The sequence below is a fragment of the Megalops cyprinoides genome, chromosome 4 (genome assembly GCF_013368585.1).
Source record: "Megalops cyprinoides isolate fMegCyp1 chromosome 4, fMegCyp1.pri, whole genome shotgun sequence".
NCBI lineage: Eukaryota > Metazoa > Chordata > Actinopteri > Elopiformes > Megalopidae > Megalops > Megalops cyprinoides.
This window is the reverse complement of record NC_050586.1, coordinates 4,994,804-5,021,225: the sequence shown is the minus strand read 5'-3', so window position 1 is coordinate 5,021,225 and position 26,422 is coordinate 4,994,804. Positions and strand designations below refer to the sequence as shown.

Sequence of the window (26,422 nt, the reverse complement as noted above, 5' to 3'; positions counted from 1 at the left end):
ACCTGGAGGGACACGGGCGCTGCTGGGTTCGGTTGCACCAGCACACCTGCGAGATTCACTTCAATCACTAAATGGAAGTTTGGATAGTCTGTCAATAAGCTCAAGCAACATTCTCCTAAGTTAAGGATTTAAATCCTGTGCGACAGCATGAGAAACTCCAGAAGACCCTGTCACCTTCCAGGAGCATGGGCTCCCCTCCCTGCTGGTAACCCTATTAGATAGTACTCAGACATCTGTATTTAGTGTGAATGAGAAGGGGGGGGGGCGGGGGTCAGTTTTTTGCCACTGGCGGCTGCAGTGCTCCTGCATTTACCTGTGCACCCAGCCGAAACAGCTGGGAAGGAGGGAGCATGACCTAAACGCGGCAGGATGCGAAAAGGGGAACATAAAACTGCCGCTTCCTCGCGCGTCGCACCTGTAGGCCACGTCCACATCCTGCGGCCACGGCGTGAACGGCGGTCAGGGGCGCCGCCGAGCTGTGCGGTGGAGCCGCGCGGTGGAACTGCGGTTCTGCCCCACCGAACACCCGTCAGTCCTGCGAATCCTTCCTTTATGACTGCAAGTGTGTAACCGAGGGGAGAGCCGGCCCGTGGAGCGAGAGTTATTTACAGAGATTGTGCGCGCGGTGCCAAGAAAGAGTGCATAGCTAAGGCCTTATTGCCTCTGACGCGGACCTCTGTCCGAGCCGACCGAGAACCGGGGGAAGACTTCAGCTTCGGTTGCTCTACGACTACGCCAGACAGCCTTATCCTTCAGGGGGACCGGAGATAATTCCACAAACCCCGGTTTTATTCTGGGGATTTAAATCCTCTCAATAGTGCAGTGTCCCTACATGCAGACTCCAGATAAACAGGGAAGAAATGGCCGCATACTGGGTTTGAATCCGAGTCCTTTTACATTCACTGCCACAGCAGCAACGAAACATCACCGGTTCTGCTGTGGCAGACGGGCCTAAAAATTCACGTTTGAAAGAGCTGCGGGGATCAGGATTATTACTACCAGTCTTCCTCTGTTTGATTAATGGAGGATCAGGCACATACTGCAATCAATCTTGTTTAAGCGCTGAAAGCCAGAATAAGGCCAAGGTCACAGCTAATACAGAACTACAGATCTTTGATCAAATATTATTAACATCATTGTGCCTTTTCCTTTCCTTCACTTTCATGTATTGTGCTGTTAAGGAGTACCACGACAACTACAAGCTAAATATCACATCTCATTCTGTTAAAGTGAAACCAATTAAATGAACTATCGCACGTGTTACAATGTGTCATCTCAATATGCAAGTCCTGAAAAAATCCTCTATGAATATTTGACAGGAAGTAAAGGACTACTATCCTCTTTTACAGAATGAGAAAAAAATAATATTCTATGAAAGAATATTTGCATATTACTTGGCTCTCACTGCTAAGTGCATTGACTGTGTATAAAATCATATTTTCCACACAGCAGCTACTGGCATACAAAGAAGGTCACATGAGCACACACCTCTTACTCAGCTGGTGCTGATCTACACGGGTATCTTTATATCAATAAACAGCCAGGCATGTATAGCCTCTAAGGTGCTGTCAATGGCAGCCGGCTCACTCACTCACACACACACTGACTCACCCAGCCGGCATGCGCGCACACACACACACACACACACACACACACACACACACACACACACACACACACACACACACACACACTCACACACCCAGCCAGCACACACACAAACACACCCCCACACTCACTCACACACACACATGGAATTGGATACAAATAATAAATAAATAAATAAATAAATAGAACTGAATGACACTTGAGAGAAGGGGGCGGAGTAACTACTGGGCTTGGGATCGCTGTGTAGATTCTCCTGGCCTTCCTCTTCCTCCTCCTCTTCCTCTGGGCTGAGCCACATCCTCTCTCAGGCTGGGCCCTGGCCCGCTCAGGGATGGGCGGGCTGGATGGAGAGCAGGCTGCCGAATTTGAAGTGCTGAATCACAGGGAACTTCTCCAGACACTGCGGACAGAGCAGAGACCGTCGCTCAGACACTCCAGAGGAAAGGGCCTTCCGGAAACCATCTCACCCGACCTCAAATTAACCAAGGGTAACTCTCCCAAATATCTGAACCGCAACACTGTGTGTCTCAGCTTTACAGCACAGGGGAAAAAAAATCACAATTACATTCAGATTCAATTAAGATTTTACACAACAGCCATTTCTCCAGTGAAGAGAGTGAGGGCCTTCAGCGGCTCAGGACAGCCACCTATCTGCTGTTTGGAGGAATTACACCATGCATTCTTCGAAGGTTCAGACAGAGAACTTAAAAGCCAGTGTGCATTCCAACATGCATTAGAGGGGGAACACAGCACATGCTGATGTTAGTGTGTGGGGCTGAAGTCAGATTAGTGGAAGCACTCAAACGTGTAAAACGTGTTACACTCAGTGTGTAAATCCATTCCATACTCGCATGTGTCCTGAACTAAAGTTTGCCTGAGGTAAGATGATTCATACCACCAAAAAAAAACATCACTGAACAAAACACTGAGCTGAGAGACTGCACAGAAATAATCCATAAATCAAATTTTAATTGTTACAGCACATTTCAATCAAGATTGTCACATGTAGCATAGTGCATTTCCCAGAGGCAATAAAAGAAACCCCCTGGACAACTGGGAGAATACTGGAAAATTATTCCCTGACCCTGGGAAAAGGCAGTCGAGAGACCCCTGGAAAATAAATACATAATAATATTATAATAATATAATATATTATAAGTCATGTGTCGAAGGCAGGATTGGAGGAAAAGGCGCGCAAGGATTTTTATTGCAAATGAATAAAAAGTCACTAGTAAGAGCAGACAGGATCTCTGGCATCCCCTTCAAGATCACTTCAGTCTCATGCTAATCGAGCAGCAGTTTCTAACAAAGGCGGCCATCTGGGGATTTTCTGGTTCAGAACGGTCCTGACCCTTTGAGTCCCTGGAGTGGGAATGGGGGCTTTGGGCTCTCTGCCCCGAGGCCTACTGAGACAGGTGATGGGCGGGGTCTTCGACAGGTAAGCGGAGGAGGTGACAATCTCCCGTGGGCTACGTAAATCCTAACGGCCACGCCGGGGTGGTCTGTCAGCTCGTTCACACCCTTGCCAAGGCAACAACGGGGCCTACATACCTCTGCAGGGCGTAGGCTCTTCCTGCCCTTACTCACTGATCCTGGATCAGAATCGAAAATTAACGCTAAATGGTTGGGGGTTGGATTAGGGGTGGGAAAACTCATCTCGGTCCTTTTGTGAAAGACAAAAAGTACCCTGGAGCCACTTGCAGTCACTTAAAGTAACTGGCAAACTGGCAAAATCATGCCTCAAAAGCAGTCGACAAATAGAATAACTTGATTACCTTTAAATTGATGTATTCCTTGTCCATTTCACTTTTGCCCCAATGTCCTTAATTAATTTTAAAAAAAACAACAAATGTTCATTTATACTTTATTGTGACTTTAAGTGTCTTTAATGTAGCTGGCATGAACAGAAAACCTAAAAAACCATCTTTGTTAGGGAGTGTCCTTTACTCCAGCTAATCTTGCTTCTTATTTTTATACATTTTACCTCTGTATGGTTTTTCTCTTTGCAAATTATTCAAAAAGTGGAATCTCACAATAACAAGAAGGAAATGGTTAGTATTTAAGAGTAAGGGAGCAATTTTTCCCCCTGTAGGATACCTGTACTCATCACATCACATAGGTTTTTTAGGTAGATAAAATGATATTTTTACTTACTTATTAATTATTTTTACTTACTTTCACTTAATATTGTAACATATCATTTTATAGCAGCAAACACGTCTGCATCGCATGGAAATTTTACATCTACATTTTACATTTATTCATATGGCAGACGCTTTTATCCAAAGCAACTTACATAGGTTACAGTTCTTTACAATGTTATCCATTTATACAGCTGGATATTTTACTGAGGCAATTGTGGGTTAAGTACCTTGTCTGAGGAAATTTCTAACTGCAGACAAACAAAACTGAGAATTAATAAACTAAATTGACCAATGTTTTCACTTTTAACATGAAACATTTATCTCAGTCTTTTAGCTTATCATATTTTTCTTGTGGCTGAAAGACCTACAATGCAGGAAGCTGTCATTTCTCTATCATCCCTATTATCTGCTCAGTCATTTCAAGAATGATCAACAACTGCATGCCCTGTCACGTCAAAGAAAAAAAAAACCCACTAACCGCTACATGACACACACACACACACACACACACACACACACACACACACACACACACACACACACACACACACACACACATACTCCTCACTGAGAAACGCTAATATACCCATCCAGTGCCCCCCCCAACACACACACTGCACAGAGAAATAGTCAAATATATCTTTCTCTAATACACACAGACACAGACACACACACACACACACACACACACAAACACAGCCTCCTCATAGAGAAACATAGTCACACATACTCACTCTAATACATCCACACACAAAGAAAATGAATAGCTGAACAGACAAATATGCATATACTGAACCAGAGCACCTGTTCTGTTGCAGGTGACCGTGTGGCACTGGAAGGGACCACACTATGCCTATATAGGTAGGCATGATAGGCCCTGTTGTGTGTGGAGCTGTGTGTGTGTGTCCGTGCGTATGTTGGAGTGCGTATGTGTGTGCATGTGTGCATATGAGTGTGTGTGCGTGTGTGTGTGGGGGTGAGTAGGGGGGCCTGGGGTCTACAGTGCTGTGCAAAGCTAAGGGAGTCACGCCTTCTCTCTCTCTCTCTCTCTCTCTCTCTCTCTCTCTCTCTCTCTCTCTCTCTCTCTCTTAACCCTTCCCTGGCCAGCCCACAAGCTCGCAGAGGCTTCATTTGCACCGATACCATTTTTTTCCTGTAATGACGGCTACACTGCATTACAACATTACATTGCCTAGCAGATGCCCTTACCCAGAGCGGCTCACATGGCTTGCAGCGTCTACATCCACTTAATAAAAAAACTGCCACTACACCACTCCGCTGCATACTGCTGGAGGGAGGAAGATTATTAGCTGCAGGCTGCTGTGCCTTCACGGCCTTCAAGGGCACACAGAGAATGTGTTACGGAGCGTAACGGGACTCCCGAACCGAAGGCCTACAACAGCTCAGTCTTCTCCAGCCTCGAAGGCTGTAGCTCCTCCATACCAGAGTCACACAGCGCAGTGCATCTGCGGGCGGGTCAGTGGGTTAGTTTACGGATTTCTTGCAAAGGAGAAATCGGGCAAACAACAGGACGGAAACGGCACCAAGCTGGGCTGTACAGGTAGAAGGGAAAGCGGTGTATGGCAACACTGGGGGTAGTGCTGAAGACACCTCTGATGGAATGCCACTGTATTAAAAAATATATATAGCTAGACAGAGAGACAGACAGACAGACAGGTAGATAGATAGATGGACAGACAGTTTAAAAAAAACAGTGAAACAGGCCTGTGGGTGCGGAGACCACGCATGGTGGGCCCCAGCCTGTACCTCGGCCTTGTACATCCTGATGAGGCCCTGGTTGACCTTGGACCAGGTTGGCACAGCGCTGATGTTCCACAGCTGGTTGGAGTGCTCGGCGAACGGGCCAGTCTTCATCTGCAGACAGAGAGAGAGAGGCAGACGGTGGCACCAGGAGTCCGCTTCCACTGGTAACATAAAGTCAGCCGCTGCAGTGTTACACAGGGTTTAAAGGGTACCTGTCCTTCAGAGGTATAGTACAGAGTTTCCCTGCCGTCCCTGTGAGTAACTCTAACTGACGTGCAAAACCTTTGATCCAGAATGCTTTTGATTAAAAACACGTCAAATAACGAATTTAACACAGGTGCCGTCATCTTTCTTAGAAACTTTACCAAGCTTCATGTGACCTTAATACAGCTGCTAGCTAACATGAAACAACAATGCATTCCACATATCAGTCCCCGAAGAGTAATTTCGCCTCCTCCTAACAGCTAATGTTAACAGTTTGAATTTGGTGTTTTTAAAAGCAATAGAATGTTTTCAACTTGGAGCTGATGATGCCACACCCTCCTCCATGTCTGTTGTGTAGTGTTTTCTGGTGCAGCCAGAGTCCAGTCTGAATTAAGCTGAGGAGTTGCAGCGGAGAGGTTACATTCTTTCAAACACACCCACGCACATGATGGCGCTGTGGGACTCTCCCTGACGAATAGCTCAAATTTCTGAGGTCATTCTGCGTGGGGATATTTGGCAGGGGTCACTGCGTGTCTGGAGCCCTGGACGGGGGGGGGGGGGGGGGGGGGGGGGGGATACCACCTGACTGCTGAACAGTGTATGGCTTACTGTGTGTGTGTGTGTGTGTGTGTGTGTAACGGGTGGGGGTCAGCGAGCGAGCGAGTTTCGAACCGAGGTTCTCACTGCTCACTGCCAACCACTTAAAGCCAGCGTCGTTACCAGTTGAGCTAAAGGCAAATTTCCCTTAGCCTGTTGGCAACAACGCTACTTAACCAGGTCTCGGGGGAGTGACGTAGCCGCTGCAACCGCTCGGCTACCTGCTACCCGCTACCTAAGGCTTTACGCAGGACTCACACGAGCTAATCACTTCAGCTCTGCTACGTGTGTGTGTGTATATGTATGTGTGTGTGTGTGTGTAGCTAGCTCCTAGATGACCCTTAGATGCGCTGATGGTGGGGTGTTGCCATTAATGGTAGCTTTTAACAAACAGAGACAGCGAGACCAGTAAGGGAAGACCGAGAGAGAAAGAGAGACAGGAAGTCCTGACCAACTCTGATGTCCTCTACTGCCCCCTCAACCCCCCAGACCCTCCCTGAAACTCTGGGAACTGAGTCACGAGCAGGCCCGAGCACAGCTGCAGCTTCCTCCTCTGGCCGCAGACCAGGAAGCGGACATTACAGCCGCACCTCCCCGGGCCTCCTCCGCCCCCGCACTCCAAATCTGTTCCCACGCTTTCGGCGCACGCACCCACCCGCTCGCCCACGCGTCATACGTAAGTGAGGGGCGCCACGTCCGGGCCGGGCCCCCACGATCCGCATGGAAACGCAGCTGGCCAGGGGATGGTGGGAGAACTGAACACCAACATAAAAGGCTCTGAAGTGCATTAGGCACAATGCACATCAACCCAACACCCAACATCTCAGCCTTCAGCAGCAGTGCCCACCTCATTGATGAACTTGATGCAGTCCAGAAACACGTAGTCCTGGTGGTGTTCGTTCACTATCTTCTCCTCCACAAAGTGTCTGGGCTCCAGCGTAGGATGATCTGAGGCAGGAAGAGCACGAGAAGAAACTTAGCACGCAATTACACCCTTCCGCCACTGGGTGTCTCTCACTCACAGGCTCCAAACACTGCCTTCAGCGTCGAGCAGATAGGATTTCACCGATCTGCTTCTCACGCGAGGGCGTATGATGTGAAAAGCAGGCGAGCAGGGGATTCACCTACGAGCTGGGAACTCCCCCAGATGAAGGGCAGGAACTGGAAGTCGTCGAGCCCCCACACGCCCTGGCTGCCAGCCGGCTCCATCCGGTAAGTCTTCTGCAGCTTCCGCATCACTTTCAGGTACCTGTGCGAGATGGAACGAGTGAAAATGGAGACTGTGGGTGCTCTCTGACAGAGGCAAAAAAACAATCCTTTTAAAAGGAAAAACAAAGCAAAACCACGTCTAAGGGCACGCTTAATAGCTGCCGTATGCTAGTTAGACATTATTATCTGCCTCGACCGTGAGGGCTGTGGGAATGGAAGTGAAGCCCTTGCTCACACCTGTCAAATATCTTAAAGATGATGGCAAGCTGGTCTTCGACCCGCAGAGCTCCGATCTTACAGAGGCAGCACAAGAAGGCAGCAAAGGCAGCCTCGTGACCTGGAAGCACAGTTAGAGTGCTGTTATGACACGCAGCACTGACACTCCTAGAGTTCCGTTACAGCAGCACTGATGCTCACAGAGTTTTGTTACAACAGTACTGACACTCCTAGGGCACTGTTACAACACACAGCACTGACGTTCCTAGGGCTCTGTTACAATATCACTGACAAAGACCTTTGAGACCTTTGTTTCGACAGCACTGACACCATTACCCTACTACACCACACTACTAGATCACCATTACACTGAGAAAGACATTGACATTAAAGGCATTGACACTGGCTGCATGTAAAGCTGTACTGTAACTGTACTGTACTGTAACTGTAACAACAGCACAGTTACAACAGCAACAGTATTGCCAGGGCCCATTGCAGATGTGTCTCATAATTTGCAAAAAAATTCTAGAATCAAAGTTGTTTTGACTCAGACTGTGTACCTCATAGGCAGAATCTACAGTTTAGAATTCAGTGTGAGTGGGGCTTTCAACACTGTAATATGCAAGGGGGGAGACAGGTACAAGTGCAGTTAAAACTGTGGTAAGAGGATCATACAAATTTTCACTAGAGGATGCCGCTATGACTGCAACAACAGCTCCCTCTAGTGGAAGCTGGATGACCGCTCAAAAGCAAAACTCATGCAAAGAACAGTATTTTTGAGGTGCCACTCAGGAGACAACTTATCAATCAGTTCGTAAACTTCCAGACAAAAGAAACATTTGAAACCTTTAAATCTGGCCAACTGAACTCAGGTCCTGTTTCTCAGCATCTCTCATCACCCCCAGAACAAGGGAGAGGAGCTACATGGCTTTACAATCAAGACCCAGATTGGTTGAATCAGGAGTTTAAGTGCCTGGCTGGTATAACAGCCTTCACACACCACAGGTTTCCTGTACCAGGGCGGAGGAGCCCAGCTTCAAACACTCTTTTATGTCTGGCCTGCTCAACTAAGCAACAATGAAGATGATCAAAGACTCTGGGTGCTCGAGCCCAAGGGTAAAAGCACAAAAGACAAAAGGCCAGCATTCAGCACTCCACACTGACCATCTACTGCATCCAGACAACCCTTTCCAGCTCCACAAACAGACAGATGAGTGTCTGCCAAATGAGGTTTAAGTTAATACGAATGAGTGACTCTCGGCGCTGGTACCTGTTCCATAGTCTATTCTGGTGGGGTTCCCTACAGCCTCCTTCAAATAGGCAGCTATCTCTGGAACTGCTGCACTGACCTCAGGAGGGATAACAGCAGAAACCAGGGCCTCGGCCTTCTGTGGGCGGACACACGCATGCACACGCACACACACACACACACACACACACACACACACACACACGTGTGCATACATACACACATATACACATATAAACACATGCTCACACATATATACACATGCACACACAGACACACACACACAAACACACAGAGCAAAAAGAAGAGCGTTTATTTCAGGATCCACAGCAAAATCCACACAGAGGCAGAAATATGGGTGCTGCCATGGAAACCGGGGCTGACTCAAACTACCTTCCAACCTGTCACTGTTCCACTGAAGCTGCTCTTCCCTGAGCCAGGTTAAAGCACCTGCTGCCCCCAAAACAGACCTCTCTCTTTCAACATGGCAACAACCTGTGGGGCACTGTGATCTTAAAACAGAGAAGGAGGAAGTCTGACTCTCAGCATATTTTCCTTTGTTGAGCAAACATGCCAATAGAGGTGCCTGAGTCTACACCCACTGGCAGGTAATGCCCTTTCTTTTAATTACAGCGGAGGATCGAGAAGAGATTTATCCACAATCAAACAATCAGTGCATATGTGCAAACTCTGCATAATTCAGTGGTGTAAAGAGAAAGGCCGCTGCTGCAGCACACAATTATTAGGGAATTAGCTACCAACTGGTACAGATTACTCAGCTAATTAATTGGCTTGACTGTTAATCAAAACAAAGGAAAACAGGCAAGGAGCAACAATCAGTCTAAAGGGAAGATTTGTGCTAGCTCTGTCTTGGGTTCACCAGCTGTTGCCAGCAAATGGATATGCTTTTTAAGGCAGAGGGCCACAGAAAATTTGGAGGTGTCTGCCCACATGAAAAATTTAAAAGGAGAACAACAATGATCTAGACCATTGGAAGAATTTGTTGAGATAAAAAAACAGAATAAATGTTTTGGAGGAAGGCTACAAATGAAGCTTGTTAAAGAGCAGGGATGGTAAGATTCACCGTTTCGCATTGGTGCACCGGCATAAAAGTTCAGAATGCGATTGCTCCAATTAAAAAACTGTGCACCAGATACAGTTTAGGATGCATTGTTTCTAACATCTTTGCATTGGTAAAATCCGACTTATTTATATATAGTTATTAGTAGAGGCCCTATGCCTTTATAATTTAGAAATGTGACCAATAATTTTCTATTTAGGTTGATTCCTCCTCTCTAAACTGTTTCTCAAGTGCGCTCTCTCATCTCCACTGCTGTCAGTGGCCAATTCTCGTCAAGTCTCTCGGCCAAGTGTCGCGCGAGTTGGAGGCGTGTCCGGGTAAGTCACAGATTATCATGGAGGAGGAAGATCTACACGTTCCGCCGAATTGCTACAAAGCAAATGTTTGGCGACACTAAGGATTTTTCAAGAGAGACGAACAATTTGACAAGATGCATGCAATTTGCAAAATATGCCGTGCTGCTATAAAGTACACAGGCAGCACGACTAACTTAAGTAAATGGCATTTTCTTAGTTAATTTATGATTTGCTGTCGGCTTAAGAAGAACCAAAGAAATAAAATCAAACTATCTGTACCATATTGAATTGCATAGCATCATATTGTTTTGCCTTGCATCGTATCGCACTGAATCGCATTGTGTTGAATCAAATCGTGTCGAATCGCACTGCATCGCAATAGGAGTGAATCACATCGTATCACATTAGTAGTTGCTTCATATATATCTTTAATATATCAGATTGTTAGTAATGCATCGAGATGTGTACTGCATCAGCCTCAGTGATGGAGATACCCATCCCTGTTAAAGAGTGGTTGCAGCTGCTCAATGTCTACCTGCTCCAGCTTAGCAAACCAGCTCCTGTAGGCCTTGTTCCCGAAGCGTGAGGGTTGGTCCATGGGTGGAGTCTCGTCAATCCACCGGTCTAGAGTGTCCAATAGAGACAGCAGTTTCTCCACCGTCTGGGACAGAGGGCGGGGAATCAATCAGACCAACTCCCATTCACAAAAAGCCACTGTTATCTAAAACAAATCAGCGATTGGTTTTTTACATGTGGAGCAGTAACTGAGAATGAAGGAAATCAACTTTAAAATGAATGGTGTAAGAATGTAGCTCTCACCCCAGGGAATGACAATACCAGAAGTCTATCCTTTTTATGAAATATTCCAGTAGAAGTACTGTAACACATTACGAGTGTTAACCTTTTCTTTCCACGGCTGAAGGATATTACTGGCCAAGGCTACCTTCAGCAGCACATATTGACCACTCATTTAAAAGGTATTTAAAAGGTTATTCTCCATGTAAATTCCCTTTGGCGTAAAACAGAGAGCCCTTCAATCCTAATTTGAACTACATGTCACCTAATATCTGTCACTGCACTGTGGCATAGCGCTAAGTGTCAGGGCTTGAAACCAAAAGGCTACAGGTTCAAGTCCAAGGTGGGGCACTGCCATTTGCCTGTGGGCAAGGTGCTCAGCCCAAATTGAATGATCTGTAGAAGCAAATGTAATGTGCTGGCTGCCAGCTATAAGCACAAACCCCGGAGCGGTGTCAGGTGATCTGTGTCATGTGATCTCAGCTGGCCAGCGCGTGAAAGGATGCGATGCCATGCCGTGCAGTACCTCGGACACTGTGTATTCACAGGTAAGCTTCTTTCCCTTCACGGCCTCGTTCAGAGTCAGAATGAATCCCATATAGTCTGCATATGCCTGGGGGCAGAGAGGGAGAAACAGAAAATCCATGTGTGCTTGAAGCGTCTCATGCACACTGTCTGAATGCATCCATCAGCTGGCTTAGAAGGAACCTCGGGCTGAGAGAATAAAACTCAGGGCTTGGTTGGACAAATAAAGCTGTTATCAATCTGTTCTGAAAAGATCACCAACTTGGTGTGTATTTGGTGCATCTTGCACCAAAGGTTAATTTTGATACTCTGACACAGATTTTTTAGTAGAAAAATTTACATGAACTACTGTGATAACTGTTAAGTCTGACGTGAACTCCTGTCAATTTAACCACACTATGAACTGTGTGATGGATTGATAGTGCCGTAATTTCTTTTTCATTAATATTCCTGTAAGTCTCAGATGATGTGTCATAGACTGGATTAAGTATTAAAGCCACCAAGGTGTATAAACGTACCTGAGAACGCTTCCACTTGCCCATGTCAGGCACCATATTGATCTCCTTCTTTGGGACCTTGAAGTCGAAGCTGATAGGCAGAGGAGTGTGCATGTCATCTTCAGGGGAGGAGCCTGCAGAAGGAAATGTAAACAAAAATAAATAAATAAATATAAATTATATATATATATATATATATATATATATATATATATATATATATATATAATATATGTATATATGTGTGTATATATATATATATAATATATGTATATATGTGTGTATATATATATTTTTTTTTTCTTTAAGTATATGTATATACATATATGCATCACAAAATATCACAAAAGGGACTGCAGGTAGGCACTGCAATAGTGACTTTTTCTGTGCCCAGCAGAAAATAAAAATCAACTCTTGGAATTAATTTCCCAGTATTTTTGTGCAAAAGCAGAATGATTCATAACTGCTAGATATGCAGGAACTGAACAACCTAAAAATCACTCCCAGCCGATCAAATTTCAGATTTTTAAAATATTGCTTTAATGAGAGGTGGCCACATACTAAAATAAAGTTAAAGAATGATATAATCCCTCGTTCCAAAAAACACTAAAACCTCCCCGGATTCAGCTAATCTCCAGTCTTAAAAATGATTATGTGAACTGTATAATTCTGGCTGTGGTTCTATTCTGGCCCATTTGACTATAAACACGCATTAAACTAATATCTGAAAGCATTTAACGGTGCAAATTTACAGAGATGAGCAAAATTGAGGTTATGCAAAAGAGATACAGAAAACCAAAAATTAACCTTGTTGTTCCCCCATTACACTGAGAGCGGAGGGCAAACTTTCGATTATTTCCTTAACCTAGTGAATGGTATGGAGAATTCACACATTTTTAATATGACATACTGGTAAACACACCCGCTAAATATAAATTGATTTGTTTAGATGAACCCTACGGTATCTGTTCTCACCTGGAATTAGATCCTCTCACCTGAATGAATTATTGATTGTGTAATAGCAGATCGTTTGATGGTTACCTCACATGAAAAAAAATCAAAAGAAAGCCCACACACGTGGTTGTGCAGCATGTGCTTTCAACAACATGAACACGAATCTGAGCACCTTTCCGGGAAAACGAAAGGCTTGTTTCTTGGATAAATGCTGCGCATCTGCACTGATCTTTGAAATCATATCGATAGCTCCCATTCACCGCGCGTATTATGTCAGTCAATCCACATAATGTTCGTTTCACTGAATCAGCACACAGCCCAAAGGCACAGTTATTAATCAGGTCTAATTATGGAAACATTAAAAGATTACCTGCGCTAGCGGTAAAACGTGAATTTCTTTACATTTTCAGGGTCACTTTCACCGTTTTTCTGCATTTGCAAATTTTGCGTTTGGATTTCAGGTCAAACGCGCACGGTGCCGCTACACGTACTTTCGATGCAAGTTGAAATGAAAAAATTGAACCACTGACTGTGTCTTAGTGTAAAACAATATTATAATTATTGTGCTCAGTCCCGAAATTTACAGAAGTTGCAACCTACGCTGAGATCCACAAGCAAAGCATAACATTAGTCAAAATTTGTAGCGCTGCCCCAGCGTCACTGCGTTGCTCAATAGCCTGTTTGCTACATTTAGGCCTGCATGGTTTAATTTTCACATGTTCCACTGTATAATTAATAGTTTAGCTGGGCCCTAGTAAACCACCTTTAGGGAACGACGACTGAAAACCTGACCACTATGAAATCACCTGTCACCAACAAATAGATGGCAAAATATCTGTAAACTTTAAGTCAAAAAGTTTTGCAGTTTCAAGCTTGTATACCAAAGAGCACGATACTTACAGTTGTTGATGTTAATCCATCGGGCGATATGGGTTATTAACTTTATTGAAACGGCCCAAAGTGAAATTGCAACCTTTCAGTTAATGCCTAAGGCAAACTGGGTTGCTACCGCGAAAGCTTCTTTTCTATTGCTTTACATAAGAGTTACCATGGTGCTCGTCTCTATGAATGGACTGTCCCAGATTTTTGTAATGTCTAGCACCTTTTCCCCGAGTCGCTTTGGTGGACAAACGTCTCCTTATGTGATAACGAACATCACAGTAACAACGGACCGATTTCGAGTTATTTCTTATCTGATGTAAGTCTATTTTATCTATGTCGTTTTTCCCCCTCAACATTTGTACCGTGTCATTCTGAATAGCAGTGCGTCAGAAATGCAAGGATGAAATTACAGTGAATAGCCAGTTTCAATTTGAGATGACAGCGCACAGGAAAATTTTGCTACTTGTAATACTGTAATTATAGAGTACAAGTCAGAGAACTAACAATTACCTATTTATAACTAAGTTACTGGCTGCAAATTAAGAACGTTATAGCTGCAACGGTTTTCATTTACCGTCTGCTAACATAATAAATCTGCTTAAACGACGTAAATGAATAAATCGCACAAAATGTCATGGGGTAAAACATCGAGGTGGGCGTCATCCATTTAATTTTGCGAGGCTAGCTTAGCTGGATGGCTTAACGTTATCCACTTACGTCGCCACTATACCAGCCGCTGTCTTAGTGCAAATCATCTTTGAATCTTCTTACTGTTAGCATTATAGCAGCTATCATGTTAGGCTAATGGTATTAGCTGGCTGACTTGGTCGCAAGTTACCCCGACTTGCTGTCAACTTTTAGCTAGCTGTCTAGCTATCGAGGCTAACGTCAGTGCAATACAGAAAATGCATGCCGCTCTTATTTTATTCTAGGATCGGTTTAACTAACCAACTGGGCTGAATGGTGAAACGAGCAATTACTTCTCAAATGGGAGTGGCAAGTTGCTGCTCTCTTTTGCGATATCGACAGCTGAAAACACCGGGTAGTTAACGTTAGCCAGACAGCCACAGACAACACATACAGACAAGATATCTTACTGAGCTAACATTAGCTGCCGTCTGTCTAGCTGGCGAGGCGCACAGCACTGTTCAGCGTTTAAAGTTTAAAGGAGCATCCATGTCAAGCAGTTTAATTGCACTTTAAGCATTTAATGCACTGTGCTTACCGGAGTGTAGCTGTCCAGTCTCTGCCATGTTTACCGAGAGAGGCTACCAGCTAACTAAGCTAGCCAACATTACCTTTCGCCTTTCACCCTGCCTGGTCTTCTCTGATCAAGGCTGCGCAGATGCACTGGTCTTCAGATACGTCATCTGGATGGATCATCTTCTGTAACGAGCCCACGGTATTAGCCGATCTATGTGTATATAAGATCAGTGAATTCACACAGCATTGATCGAAAATATAAGCACCCCCTCTCACTCCACGACCTGATGTGATTTTACGTCAGACAGCCCGTGTACTATTGTGACCTTTCCAGACCACTGAAGCGTCTTATAATTGTGCACTGACCCGTCTAAATGTACTGGATAGGTCCGCTCTCTGTTGTTGAGAGAAATTTCTGCTGAGCCCGCAAAACGAAAGGTCCCGCAGTACCTGACGTCAGATCAAAACGAGAGATCTCAGAAAAAAAAAACATAAAATCCTCAGATACATTGCATTTAATTTTAATTTCATTACTTCATTTGGTCATCCTTTTGCGGTGCTTATTGGATCCCTAGAAGCTAAATCCACCTGCAGGCATCAATAATATCTTTCACCAAATGGAAACTTTTTTCCCAAGGGCAAAAGCTGATTGATGGATTGAATGGTTGGTTGGTTGATTGATTGATTCCTTGATAAATTAATTTAATAATCTAAACTGTTTTATTTTCAGTCTGTTATTAATGATACTAGTTATGTTTCATGTATCATCAGGATGGTTCAAGCCTGTGGTGATATTACAATCGGTTGCGTAAAATCTGCACGACGCGATGTTCTAAAACAGCCAATGCATGGGGTCTGCGCAGCTAAATAACCATCAAGCATTTTTTCTTTTTAAATTTTTGGCTAAAACTGAACTTTGTCCAAATATGGTACATTACACCCCTATACTTCTTTGATAAAGTCAATTTGTCGATTATTTTGAATGTCTGCAGCTTCATTCACGCTCTATGTCAGACTCAACCTATAATGAAAGGTAAAAAAGGAGTGGCATGTATAGTAAGCCTAATCAGCCGTTGCATCCAATCCGTTATTGGGATGGCAGGTACGCCATCCGCCAAGTTAGAGGTTTTATTCATTTATTCATTCGACAGACAAGTGAGGCAAGTGAGTACAAAAAGCCACATAAGAATTCAACAATATTAGAAGTGCAGCATGACCAAGTTTCAATAGTCAGCCAGACAAGGTACAATCTAGACGGTGGAAATAAAAATGCATAAAACAGATTGATTTTTTTTTGAAATATGCAAAACAATTTACGATATAAGAAATTGCTGTAGGTGGTAGTGTTTCAGGCGCTCAGGTGAGCGGAAGAGTTGTGTCTTCAGATTTTTCTTGAAGATAGTGAAGGACTCAACAGAACACATGAAGTGTGGATGATCATTCCACCATCGGGGGACAACGGCGGAGAAAGTTCTGGAAAGTGATTTTGTGCCACGATGTGACAGGACCACCATAAGCCGTTCGTTAGCAGAGCGTAGTGGTCGGGAGGGAACACGGAGTTGTAGTAGTGAGAGGCTGGCGGGCCATACCCTGTACCTCTACAGCACAGAGGTTTGGGGCCTTTTGGAGTACATATGCCGCTGGTGATCCATACGAAAAAGAAAGTTTAAATGGACCAGCCACTGGCCAGACAATGAAGGGTTTTTGACCTTCCTGACATCCCATACGGCTGTAGTTACCAACAGTGCCCGCAGAGGGCGCCCGATGCGGGTGAGTAACTTTGCCAGTTCAGTTCGTCCTTGGAACTGGGAATGAGAGATAGAGTACAAATTTCCCAACTTTGAGCTCAGCCCTGTTTGGGGGCGTTTCTGTGAAATAATGCTGGGTCTTCTGGCTAGGACGATGGTGAGTAAACATGCGAAAACTGCCTCCTCTTAGTTAACAGGTTTTTTAATAAATCCAAGCTTACTTTTTTTTAGCCATTTTTGGTGTGCTAGCCACTTGTATAGAGCACCCTATCATCGCAGCGTGGGTGAGTTAGCTGGCTAGCTAACTAGTTAGCAGGTTAGCTAAGAATAACTAACGTTAGGCTTGCTGTGTAGGTAGTTCGCCAATTTAGTTGACAGCAGTTACAGAAACGCCAGGCTTGCAGTGGTAAGAGAGTTATACATCTAAATACTTGGCAGTTGCCCTTTCCTTTGCGACAGGTTCTTTTTTGTGACCGTTTTGTTTACTTTTTAAATGCTAAATTAGCATTAAGCACAGTGTCAGTATCAGCTGCTGGTTAAGTCACGTCGTGCTAAATGCTGATTCACAGTGTTGCTAGTCAGGATAGTAGGCGGTGAGTTACAGTGCATGCTATAGCTGTGTGTTGACCAACATTTGGAATGACAAGTTGGTTGGATTCCTTGGTATCTAAAAAGCGCAACCGTGCTGGCTAGCCACATAACAGTAGGTAGTCAGGAACCATATCCTAGATTGTGATTTAGAGAGTTATAGTGTGTATCGGGTTAATTGATAATTAGCTAGCTGTACATATAACTGGCTAGCTATTCAGTGGCGTATCAGGTATGTGCTAGCAGTAAGGCACATTATTGGCATTTAGCAGACGCTCTTATCCAGAGCGACTATATATAAATGTATACTCTGTGTATGTGTGTGTATATATGTATGTGTGTGTGTGTGTATGAAATCATGTAAATGACCAAAAATTTGCGCTGAGGAGGCAAAAATTCAGCCAAGAAAGAGTCATAATTTTGCTCTGTTTTCTGTCTCTGTTTGGACTTAAACTTGAAGTCATAAGAGGCTCTCCAACATGCCTATTTTCACAGGCTGGGCCAGCCATGAGGAAGCCGTCGGCTCTGGTGAAGCCGGTGTCGGTGACGAAGATCGTAGGCCGGTACCTGGTGCACCAGGAGGGCCTGCCCAAGCTGCCGGTGCCACCCCTCAGGCAGACGTGCGAGCGCTACCTGGCAGTGCTGGAGCCAATCATCAGCGAGGAGGAGCTGAGCCACACCCGCGAGCTGATGGATGAGTTCCTGCGGCCCGGGGGAGTCGGGGAGAGGCTGCAGAAGAGTCTGGAGCGCAGGGCCCGCAAGATGGATAACTGGGTAACACCGGGGAGAGAGAGCAGGGGGGTAACGCCAGGGGGAGAGAGCAGGGGGTAACACCAGGGAGAGAGCAGGGGGTAATGCCAAGGGGAGAGAGAGCAGGGGGGGTAACACCGGGGGAGAGAGCGGGGGGTAACACCAGGGAAAGAGAGCAAGGGGTAACGCTGGGGGAGAGGGGGGTAACGTCAGGGAGAGAGAGCAGGTAACGCCAGGGGAGAGAGAGCAGGGGGGTAACGCTGGGGGAGAGAGCGGGGGGTAACACCGGGGAGAGAGAGCAGGGGGGTAACGCTAGGGAGAGAGAGCAGGGGGTAATGTCAGGGAGAGAGAGCAGGAGGTAACGCTGGGAGAGAGAGCGGGGGGTAACACCAGGGGGAGAGAGCAGGGGGGTAACACCGGGGGAGAGGGGGGTAACATCAGGGAGAGAGAGCGGGGGTAACGCCAGGGGAGAGCGGGGGTAACGCCAGGGGAGAGAGCCAGTTAAAACCAACAATTTAGTTGAGAAAAGCGAGGTCAGAGATTTGAGCTTTTGGTTGAGAAAGAGAATAGTTTCGGGATGTCATGGGGAGCACAATCATATGTCAGAAGTGAGATTAGGGATTGTGGTAAAGTTCTCTTCAACTCTCTGTTCAAGTTGAACTCAGAATGAGAAGCAGAATTGATTGTTTTGGCTGTCATGCATCTGGTGTACAAGGGGATGATGCTGCTTCTGGTATGAGTCATAACATCGTGATCTTTCTTCCTGATGGCTGAAAAACAGAGAAGTCTGAGGTTATGGGTTGACCTCACTGCTGTGTTACAGCTGAATTCCTGACACTGTGTCAGCACAAAGCAAATTCAAAGAAAACTTCTCAAGGCTATAGCAGCACACAAGCTAAGATTATAATGCAACATGCATTGGGTGTTTGTTACCTGGTGCTAACAGTTAACATTTCCTAGCAAATGTCCATTCGTAAAGGGATTAATAAAGTCTGATACATTAGTAACTCATCAATTCTCGCCAAAGACATTAAAGTGAGTTGCTCATATATTAGCATATCTGTGTGAGTTTGAGTTTTATTCATCCTGGTTTGCTTTCTTTGCCACATGGCAATGTCTAATCTGTGTGGAATTAGCTCTCTTTTCCACCAGCACAAATAAATACAAAAATACAAGAGTTAAAAATGGAGATACCCGGCAGAGTCTGCAGTGGTTTTCTGTAACACGGATGTTGCGTGTGCAGGTGAACATTAATCCCGTTCGCCCCTGTCCCCTTGTTGTTCACACAGCTCTCTGATTGGTGGATGCAGACCGCCTACCTGGAGTTCCGGATGCCTGTGGTGGTCTACTCCAGCCCAGGGGTGGTCCTGCCCCGCCTGGAGTTTCATGACCGGCAAGGACAGATGAGGTGGGGGGGTTTGGGGGGAGGGTGTAATGCTTAGGTCTCACCTTTTTGTGTTGCACCTGTATTTATGTACAGATTCATACATTGACGCTTGTCACTTTTGAAGTGGATTTATTGTATGTATTTTCATTTTGGCACTGATTATTGTAGCACCGCAGAGCAAGTGAATGTTTCTTCTGTTGTCCTTTCTAGCATGTAATGTTCTTGTCTTATTGTGTGCACTCATGTACCTTTCCTTTGTAAGCTGCTGTGGGCGAGAGAGCGTCTGCCAAATGAGCAGAAAGTGAATGTTAGTGTAAACAGGAGTAAGTGTCCATTACAGGTGACATGGCAGGAGTCGTGGGGTTAGTGTGTGAGATGTAACATTGTCACAGCTGGTAGTCATTTAATCTCTCGCTCCCCTACACAGGAATGGCTCCTCGGACAGGAATCTGTGGTTTTTGATGTTTTATGGACCACTACAACCTCACTGGCTCATACTGAGAACCTTAGACACTGTGTTGTGTCCTGGAGTAGCTACAGAGTGTCACATTCGGTCTTGAGTTTCACTATGACCTTTGTGCAGAGTTCCCTCACGGCTCGCTATTTAAAGCTCATTAGCTGGGTGCAGCGCTGAACAGCTTCTCTATCTGCCCTTTCTCAGGGGCAGACCATTGTTTTCAGTGTCCATCATGGCAAAGAATAGCAGATTCTGTTCACCAGGGCGGTAATGTAGAGCAGTGCAGAGTTTCTGCGTGCATAATCTACAGTTAGGGGTATTGGAAACGGCAGTTTTGTCTTATCACCTTTTGTTTATGTACCTAAACAAGTGAAAATTTTTTTTCCATGTTTCCAGCTGACACATTAATGCGGTACAACTCACAGGAAGTGACTGAGAGAAATACAACCACAATCTAAAACCGAAAAGCATTCCTCTCAAAACATGCAGTGAACAAAATACAGTGAACGGTAATCTAGAGTACACATTTACTTAAATAATCCAGCTAATCCCTGCAGTGATCTGTAGGTTTAAATATGTCAAAGGCTACCAGCGGAAATGTACTGATGAAATGGATTTGCTATAGCAGTGTGTGACAGACACGTGCTCAGATGTGGTCTGTTTTTCTGTGTGTACTGTTGTTGATCTGGCCTCATTATATGAAATGCTGTACCTTTGCTTTGTAAATCACTCTGGATGACAGCATCTGGCAATTGTCTAATTGTAGTTGAATGTTACTCTGTGAGTTAGCATCAGGACAGGCAATGCCTCATATATTCTGCAGTTGGGATATCATAGAACCTTTTAGACAACACCGATGTCAGGTCAGATGCTTTGCAGCAGAAGCCAAAATTTATGAACTGACCTAAATGGAAAGGTTCCAAGACATCCTGTAATCGCATCCTAATTCATTCCAAAACCTCTCCCCCCAGGTTTGCTGCCAAACTGATCGCAGGCGTTTTGGATTTCAAAAGCATGATTGACAAGTGAGGCCCTCTCCCCTTATTTTCCAACACTGTCACAGCATGTACCATTTACCTGTGTGACATCAAAGCCAGGACACCACCAGCACCATACCTCTCATACTCTCATATGATAACCTCTTTATGAAGTGGGCCCATCTGCATGAAATAAGAGTACGGGAGTACAAAATTAGTATTATCTTTGATATCTTTTTCCTCTGCACCTGCTGTGTTGCAGTGAGACCCTGCCTGTGGAGTACCTGGGGGGAAAGCCACTGTGTATGAACCAGTACTATCAGGTGCTTTCTTCCTGTCGCATCCCGGGACTCAAGAGGGACACTGTCATCAACCACGCCATCGGCAAGAAACCCCCCACACACATCACCGTGGTGCACAACTTCCAGGTACGCGGGGGAAGAACTCCACATGGAAACTGCACAGTTTGTGTGCACCGCACTGCCTCACGGTGGTGGAAACGGGGTCTGTCCTGTTAGAGTGTTCAGAGGTTATCTCCCTATTCCCGTCTCGTCCTCCAGTTCTTTACCCTGGACGTGTACAACAGCGACGGCTCCCCGCTGACCGTGGACCAGATCTACATGCAGCTGGAGAAGATCTGGAACTCCTCCCTCCAGACCAACAAGGAGCCAATCGGCATCCTGACCTCGCAGCACCGCAACACCTGGGGGAAGGCCTACAACAACCTCATCAAGGGTGAGAGGGAGGCCCAGGGTCCCGGGTGATAGGGAGTGTCCAGGGTCTAGGGAAGGAGAGATGTCCAGGGTCCAGGGGGACGGCTGGGGTGAGGGGTGAGGGGTGAGGGCCTATGGTTTTTTTAATGGCTGATGCATCATATTTGGCAAAAGGAAATAATGCTGCTTCATGGGAAGATGGGATGGCAGTCTTGCTTTCTTAAGACATAAGGCACTTAGTGATAAAATATCAGAGTGTTACATACTTTAGTTAGATGTCCTTGCCTTCTAGCCCTGGACCATCCACTAGCGACCATGCAGCCCTTGATATTGGGAAAAGAAACCCCATAATTTGTGTGCAACTGGTGCTTGCTGGAACGCTAGCTAAAAACGCTACAGTATTATTTTCATTCCCCCCCCAGAGTTTTTGATTAGATTTTTTTAACAAAGTGTGCTTTGTTTCCCGTCGCTCCCAGACAAGGTGAACAAGGAGTCGGTGCGTGCCATCCAGAAGAGCATCTTCACGGTGTGCCTGGACGCGCCCTTGCCGCGCGTGTCCGACGAGCTGTACCGCAGCCGTGTCGCCGCCCAGATGCTGCACGGCGGGGGCAGTCGCTGGAACAGCGGCAACCGCTGGTTCGACAAGACGCTGCAGGTGAGCGCGGCCGGATCACCGCAGCGGGGAGGGGGCCTGACACACAACACACAGACGCCTGCATTAGCTTAGACACGATTACCTGCCCCGGTCAGCTTAAAGGAGGGGAGTCATATACACTGGGCAGCAGTGTGGTATAGTGGTAGGGAGCAGGGCTCATAACCAAAAGGTTGCTGGTGTGATTCCCCGCTGGGGCACTGTTGCTGTACCCTTGGGCAAGGTACTTAATCCGCAATTACCTCAGTAAATATCCAGCTGTATGAATGGATAACATGTAAAATTGTAACCTATGTAAGTCACTCTGGACAAGAGCTTCTGCTAAATGATGCAAATGATGTACTGATAAAGTAATGTACTAACGTAATTTACATCACCTGTGTAGGTCAGCTTAAAGGAGGAAAGTAACAGAAGATGTTATAAAATTCCACCCTAATGGTGACTTTTGTGCCTTTCGAGGAGGTCACAGTACAGTATAGTGAAGGGGGGGTGGTAATTTGCCTTTATCACCACCAGTCTCTGGCTGTGCTGGTTTGGTCTTTGAGGCTTTGTTATGTAAGTTTTATTAAGTATTTCTGTGGTATTTCGCTTTTGTGTTAAATTCTTCCTTGTCTTTCTTTTTCTTTTTTCTTTTTTTTAATTCGCAGTTTATAATTGGAGAGGACGGGTCATGTGGTCTGATCTACGAGCACGCCCCTGCTGAAGGCCCGCCTATTGTGGCCTTGGTGGACCATGTGGTCGAGTACACGTAAGTGACCAACTCTCAACTTGCTTGCCACGTCGGTAACTTGAATACATTTTACTGCTCATGGTGACTTGTCATATCTCAAGCTTAATACTTAACTGCATATCTCAAGCTTAAAGTTTAATGATGTAAAGGCCTGTGGGTCAGGGTTCAATAGTAGGTCTGAGCAGTTGAGGCTTGGAGCGTTTCACTGATCTTGTTATATAAAAGGCCCACGTGATTGGAAGTGTAAGTCTCATTCTCGTCATTCTGTGTCAGAGTCATTTCGTGTCATGCTGTGTCATTGCTTTTCATTACAGTTCTGACTTCTGATCTTTCTGCTGTTCTGCACCTAGCAGCTCGGGCTGTGTGTTTCTGTCTTTCGTGTAACATCCCGGCTCCTCCGAACAGGAAGAAGTCTGAGATGGTGCGCTCTCCCATGCTGCCTCTCCCCATGCCGCAGAAACTTCGCTTCAACATCACACCAGAGATCAAGAAGGACATCGAGAAGGCCAAGCAGAACATGAACATGTGAGGGCACCTTGTCTCTGCTTCCTGTTGTCACCAGTTGTGTACAGCCAATCAGCAGCCCAGACAGACGTGTATAGCCAATCGGCTTCCTGCTAAAAACATGCATAAGGAGGGGCATTAATCGTGTTTATAAATCCTTGTAGGATTCTTACTTGGAGTAGATGGTTTGTCCTTTGTTACTGAATAGCAGTGTCAACACAACAACCTTTTTTCCTAAATTGTCCTCCCTGCTCCCTCTTTCATGTTTAAATGTGTGTTCCACTTCAGAATGGTGCATGACCTGGATGTGAAGGTCATTATGTTCAGCCACTATGGGAAGAATGTACCCAAATCACACAAGATGAGTCCTGATGCCTTCATTCAGATGGCCCTGCAGCTTGCCTATTTCAGGTACGCTGCCATGGACACCTCTGGCCTGGTTTCCCAGTTTGATTGCATTGTCATCATCATCATCATCATTATTATAATGACAGTTATTTTCAGAAACACTGATTTCAGCCAGCCAGATTAAGCTGATGATTATGACTTTCCTTTTAGATTCTGTAGAATTTTACACCATTTTTACACCATGTTAAGATCCTCTCCTTACAGACGGCTGTTCTGACCCCCTCCCACTTCCTGTTCCTCCAGGATGTACCACCGCTGCTGCTCCACCTATGAGAGCGCTTCCTTGCGCATGTTCAAGCTGGGCCGCACCGACACCATCCGCTCCACCTCCATCGATTCCCTCCAGTTCGTCCAGGCCATGGACGACCCCTCTAAACCGGTCAGTGGAACATGCCTGTCACCGTGGCAGTGAGGGCTGCAAAACTGAGTGTTTGTTGACATTATTCCAAAGCACTCTCTGTCTTGGAGTGCCTAATGTTTCAGTAGCAGGCGTTCACTTGGTCAGGCAGGGGAGGTGTATGGCACTTCTTTAAGTGTGTTCGTTGCCGTTAGAAATGTATTTGTTTGTGTGTTTGCAGAACACAGAGAAGGTGGTATTGATGCAGAAGGCTGTGGCCGCACACAGAGCGTACACTGACATGGTGAGTGTGAGCTGTGCGGCTTCCTCCAGAGTGCACCTAACATGGCCTCCGTGTGACGTCCAGCACGGCCCATCATGGCCACTGTGACATCACAATGCAGAGTGATGTCATGCTGGGGTGGGCGGGGCTGGAGCTGTTGTCTGATACAGGGAGACAGTCTTGCAGTATGGTCATGTGGAGCTTATCTCATTTACTGTTTTGTTGAGGATAATCCACATTGTCATGTCAGCAACAAAAAAGAGAACAAACAAATATTTAATTTAGATTCAGGAAAGGAGGACATAACGTAGTTGAAAATAAAGGGAAGGGGGCACGTTTTATTAGGTGTTCCTAAGCATTGTGCTTTGGTTAGGGCCATTTCAAATGGTGATGTCATTAAGAGGGGTGCTGTTCAAAATGACTGACAAAATATCCTGCCAAAACAGTTGCTCTCGTGAAGTTTTTTTGGAAAGGTTTTTTGAGCATACAACCTTTATTTTTCGAATCTGTTATGAGAGATAATGAATGAAGTTTACAAACTGCCCCATTCTCTCTTTCCCCCGACCGCCGCTCACCCAGGCGATCCGCGGCCAGGCCATCGACCGGCACCTGCTGGGGCTGAAGCTGCAGGGCATCGAGGACCTGACCTCCATGCCCGACATCTTCATGGACACGGCCTACGGTGTGGCCCTGCACTACAACCTCTCCACGAGCCAGGTACATGCCCCGCTAGCCAGCCATTTTAACAAGGGCCTCCTCTCCCCCGGCGTCATTGTTGCCGTAGTCGCGTGTGTGGACGTGTGTGGTGTGTGTGTGTGTGTGTGTGTGGCACAACACTACGTGAACTCATTTTGAGTAAATGCCTCATCATAATTCCCTTATTAATTGACAGATTGTTGGAATCACCAAAGAGGGCATTTGATACAAGCAGTGCAAAATTACCTAACATGCAGCATGAGGTGGAATGGAAGGACGGTGGTACCATTCCTAATCGCACTAATCGAGTCCCGGTGTTAGTGCTGCATTTGAGTTGCAAACCATGTTTCCTGATGAGTTACCTTACTGTTATATTTGATTTGCTCTTGAGAGAAATGAAAAAACAAGCACAATCCAGTTGCAGTAAATTAGCTAATCATAATGAAAATACATGGATAATTCCTCATTAATCTCTCTCTATTCATGATATAATCTGAGAGGCATGAAGGATTTGTAGACATAAGATCATCACTTTAATTACAAGAACTGGCCTCTCAGCAACAGGTTCCTCATTCTGCCCATAGTCTGAAGTGTATCTAGCACTGGCTCAGGACTGGTCTGTCTTACCAGCATTATGGAATGGACTGGTGAGAACTGCTACAGCCAATCAGAAAGAGGTGGTAAAGAATGATATGGAGGGAAGCTTTCTTAACGCAAACCATTGCTTCTTCAGGTCCCGGCCAAGACAGACTGCGTGATGTGCTTCGGGCCGGTGGTTCCGGACGGGTACGGCGTGTGCTACAACCCCATGGAGGAGCACATCAACTTCGCTGTGACGGCCTTCAACAGCTGTGCGGAGACCAACGCTAGCAAGCTGGCCCAGACTCTGGAGGAAGCCCTGCTGGACATGAGGGACCTGCTGGAGCAGACGCCTCAGGCCAAACTGTGAGCAGGGGAGGGGTGGGCGC

General features: G+C 45.7%; 2 protein-coding genes across 2 annotated transcripts; one reads left to right on the top strand and one right to left on the bottom strand.

Moving 5' to 3' along the window:
- Positions 1-1,843: 1,843 nt before the first annotated feature.
- LOC118777011 (serine/threonine-protein phosphatase 2A activator-like) lies at positions 1,844-15,320 on the bottom strand. Its single transcript, XM_036527699.1, has 10 exons — positions 15,247-15,320; positions 12,207-12,319; positions 11,690-11,776; positions 10,904-11,029; positions 9,013-9,130; positions 7,764-7,863; positions 7,442-7,566; positions 7,165-7,265; positions 5,520-5,627; positions 1,844-2,008 (listed from the first exon to the last, which is right to left on the bottom strand). The coding sequence occupies exons 1-10, from the start codon at positions 15,272-15,274 to the stop codon at positions 1,934-1,936; spliced, it is 981 nt and encodes a 326-aa protein (XP_036383592.1). The 5' UTR covers positions 15,275-15,320; the 3' UTR covers positions 1,844-1,933.
- Positions 15,321-17,035: 1,715 nt separating this feature from the next.
- On the top strand, positions 17,036-26,422 carry LOC118776290 (carnitine O-acetyltransferase-like). Its single transcript, XM_036526507.1, has 14 exons — positions 17,036-17,129; positions 18,056-18,334; positions 19,600-19,718; positions 21,126-21,179; positions 21,394-21,559; positions 21,692-21,866; positions 22,321-22,499; positions 23,144-23,244; positions 23,632-23,751; positions 24,019-24,141; positions 24,382-24,517; positions 24,717-24,779; positions 25,338-25,475; positions 26,188-26,422. The coding sequence occupies exons 1-14, from the start codon at positions 17,103-17,105 to the stop codon at positions 26,401-26,403; spliced, it is 1,896 nt and encodes a 631-aa protein (XP_036382400.1). The 5' UTR covers positions 17,036-17,102; the 3' UTR covers positions 26,404-26,422.

Bases quoted from the DNA above. Each gene is read 5' to 3' on its own strand.
- LOC118776290 (XM_036526507.1), top strand. From the start codon at position 17,103: ATGCTGGGTCTTCTGGCTAGGACGATG. The intron at 21,560-21,691 runs GTACGCGGGGGA...CTCGTCCTCCAG, and splicing joins CCGTGGTGCACAACTTCCAG to TTCTTTACCCTGGACGTGTA. The intron at 21,867-22,320 runs GTGAGAGGGAGG...CGTCGCTCCCAG, and splicing joins CTACAACAACCTCATCAAGG to ACAAGGTGAACAAGGAGTCG.
- LOC118777011 (XM_036527699.1), bottom strand. From the start codon at position 15,274: ATGGCAGAGACTGGACAGCTACACTCCG. The intron at 11,777-12,206 runs GTACGTTTATAC...CTCTGCCCCCAG, and splicing joins GCAAGTGGAAGCGTTCTCAG to GCATATGCAGACTATATGGG. The intron at 11,030-11,689 runs GTACTGCACGGC...CCTCTGTCCCAG, and splicing joins GTGAATACACAGTGTCCGAG to ACGGTGGAGAAACTGCTGTC.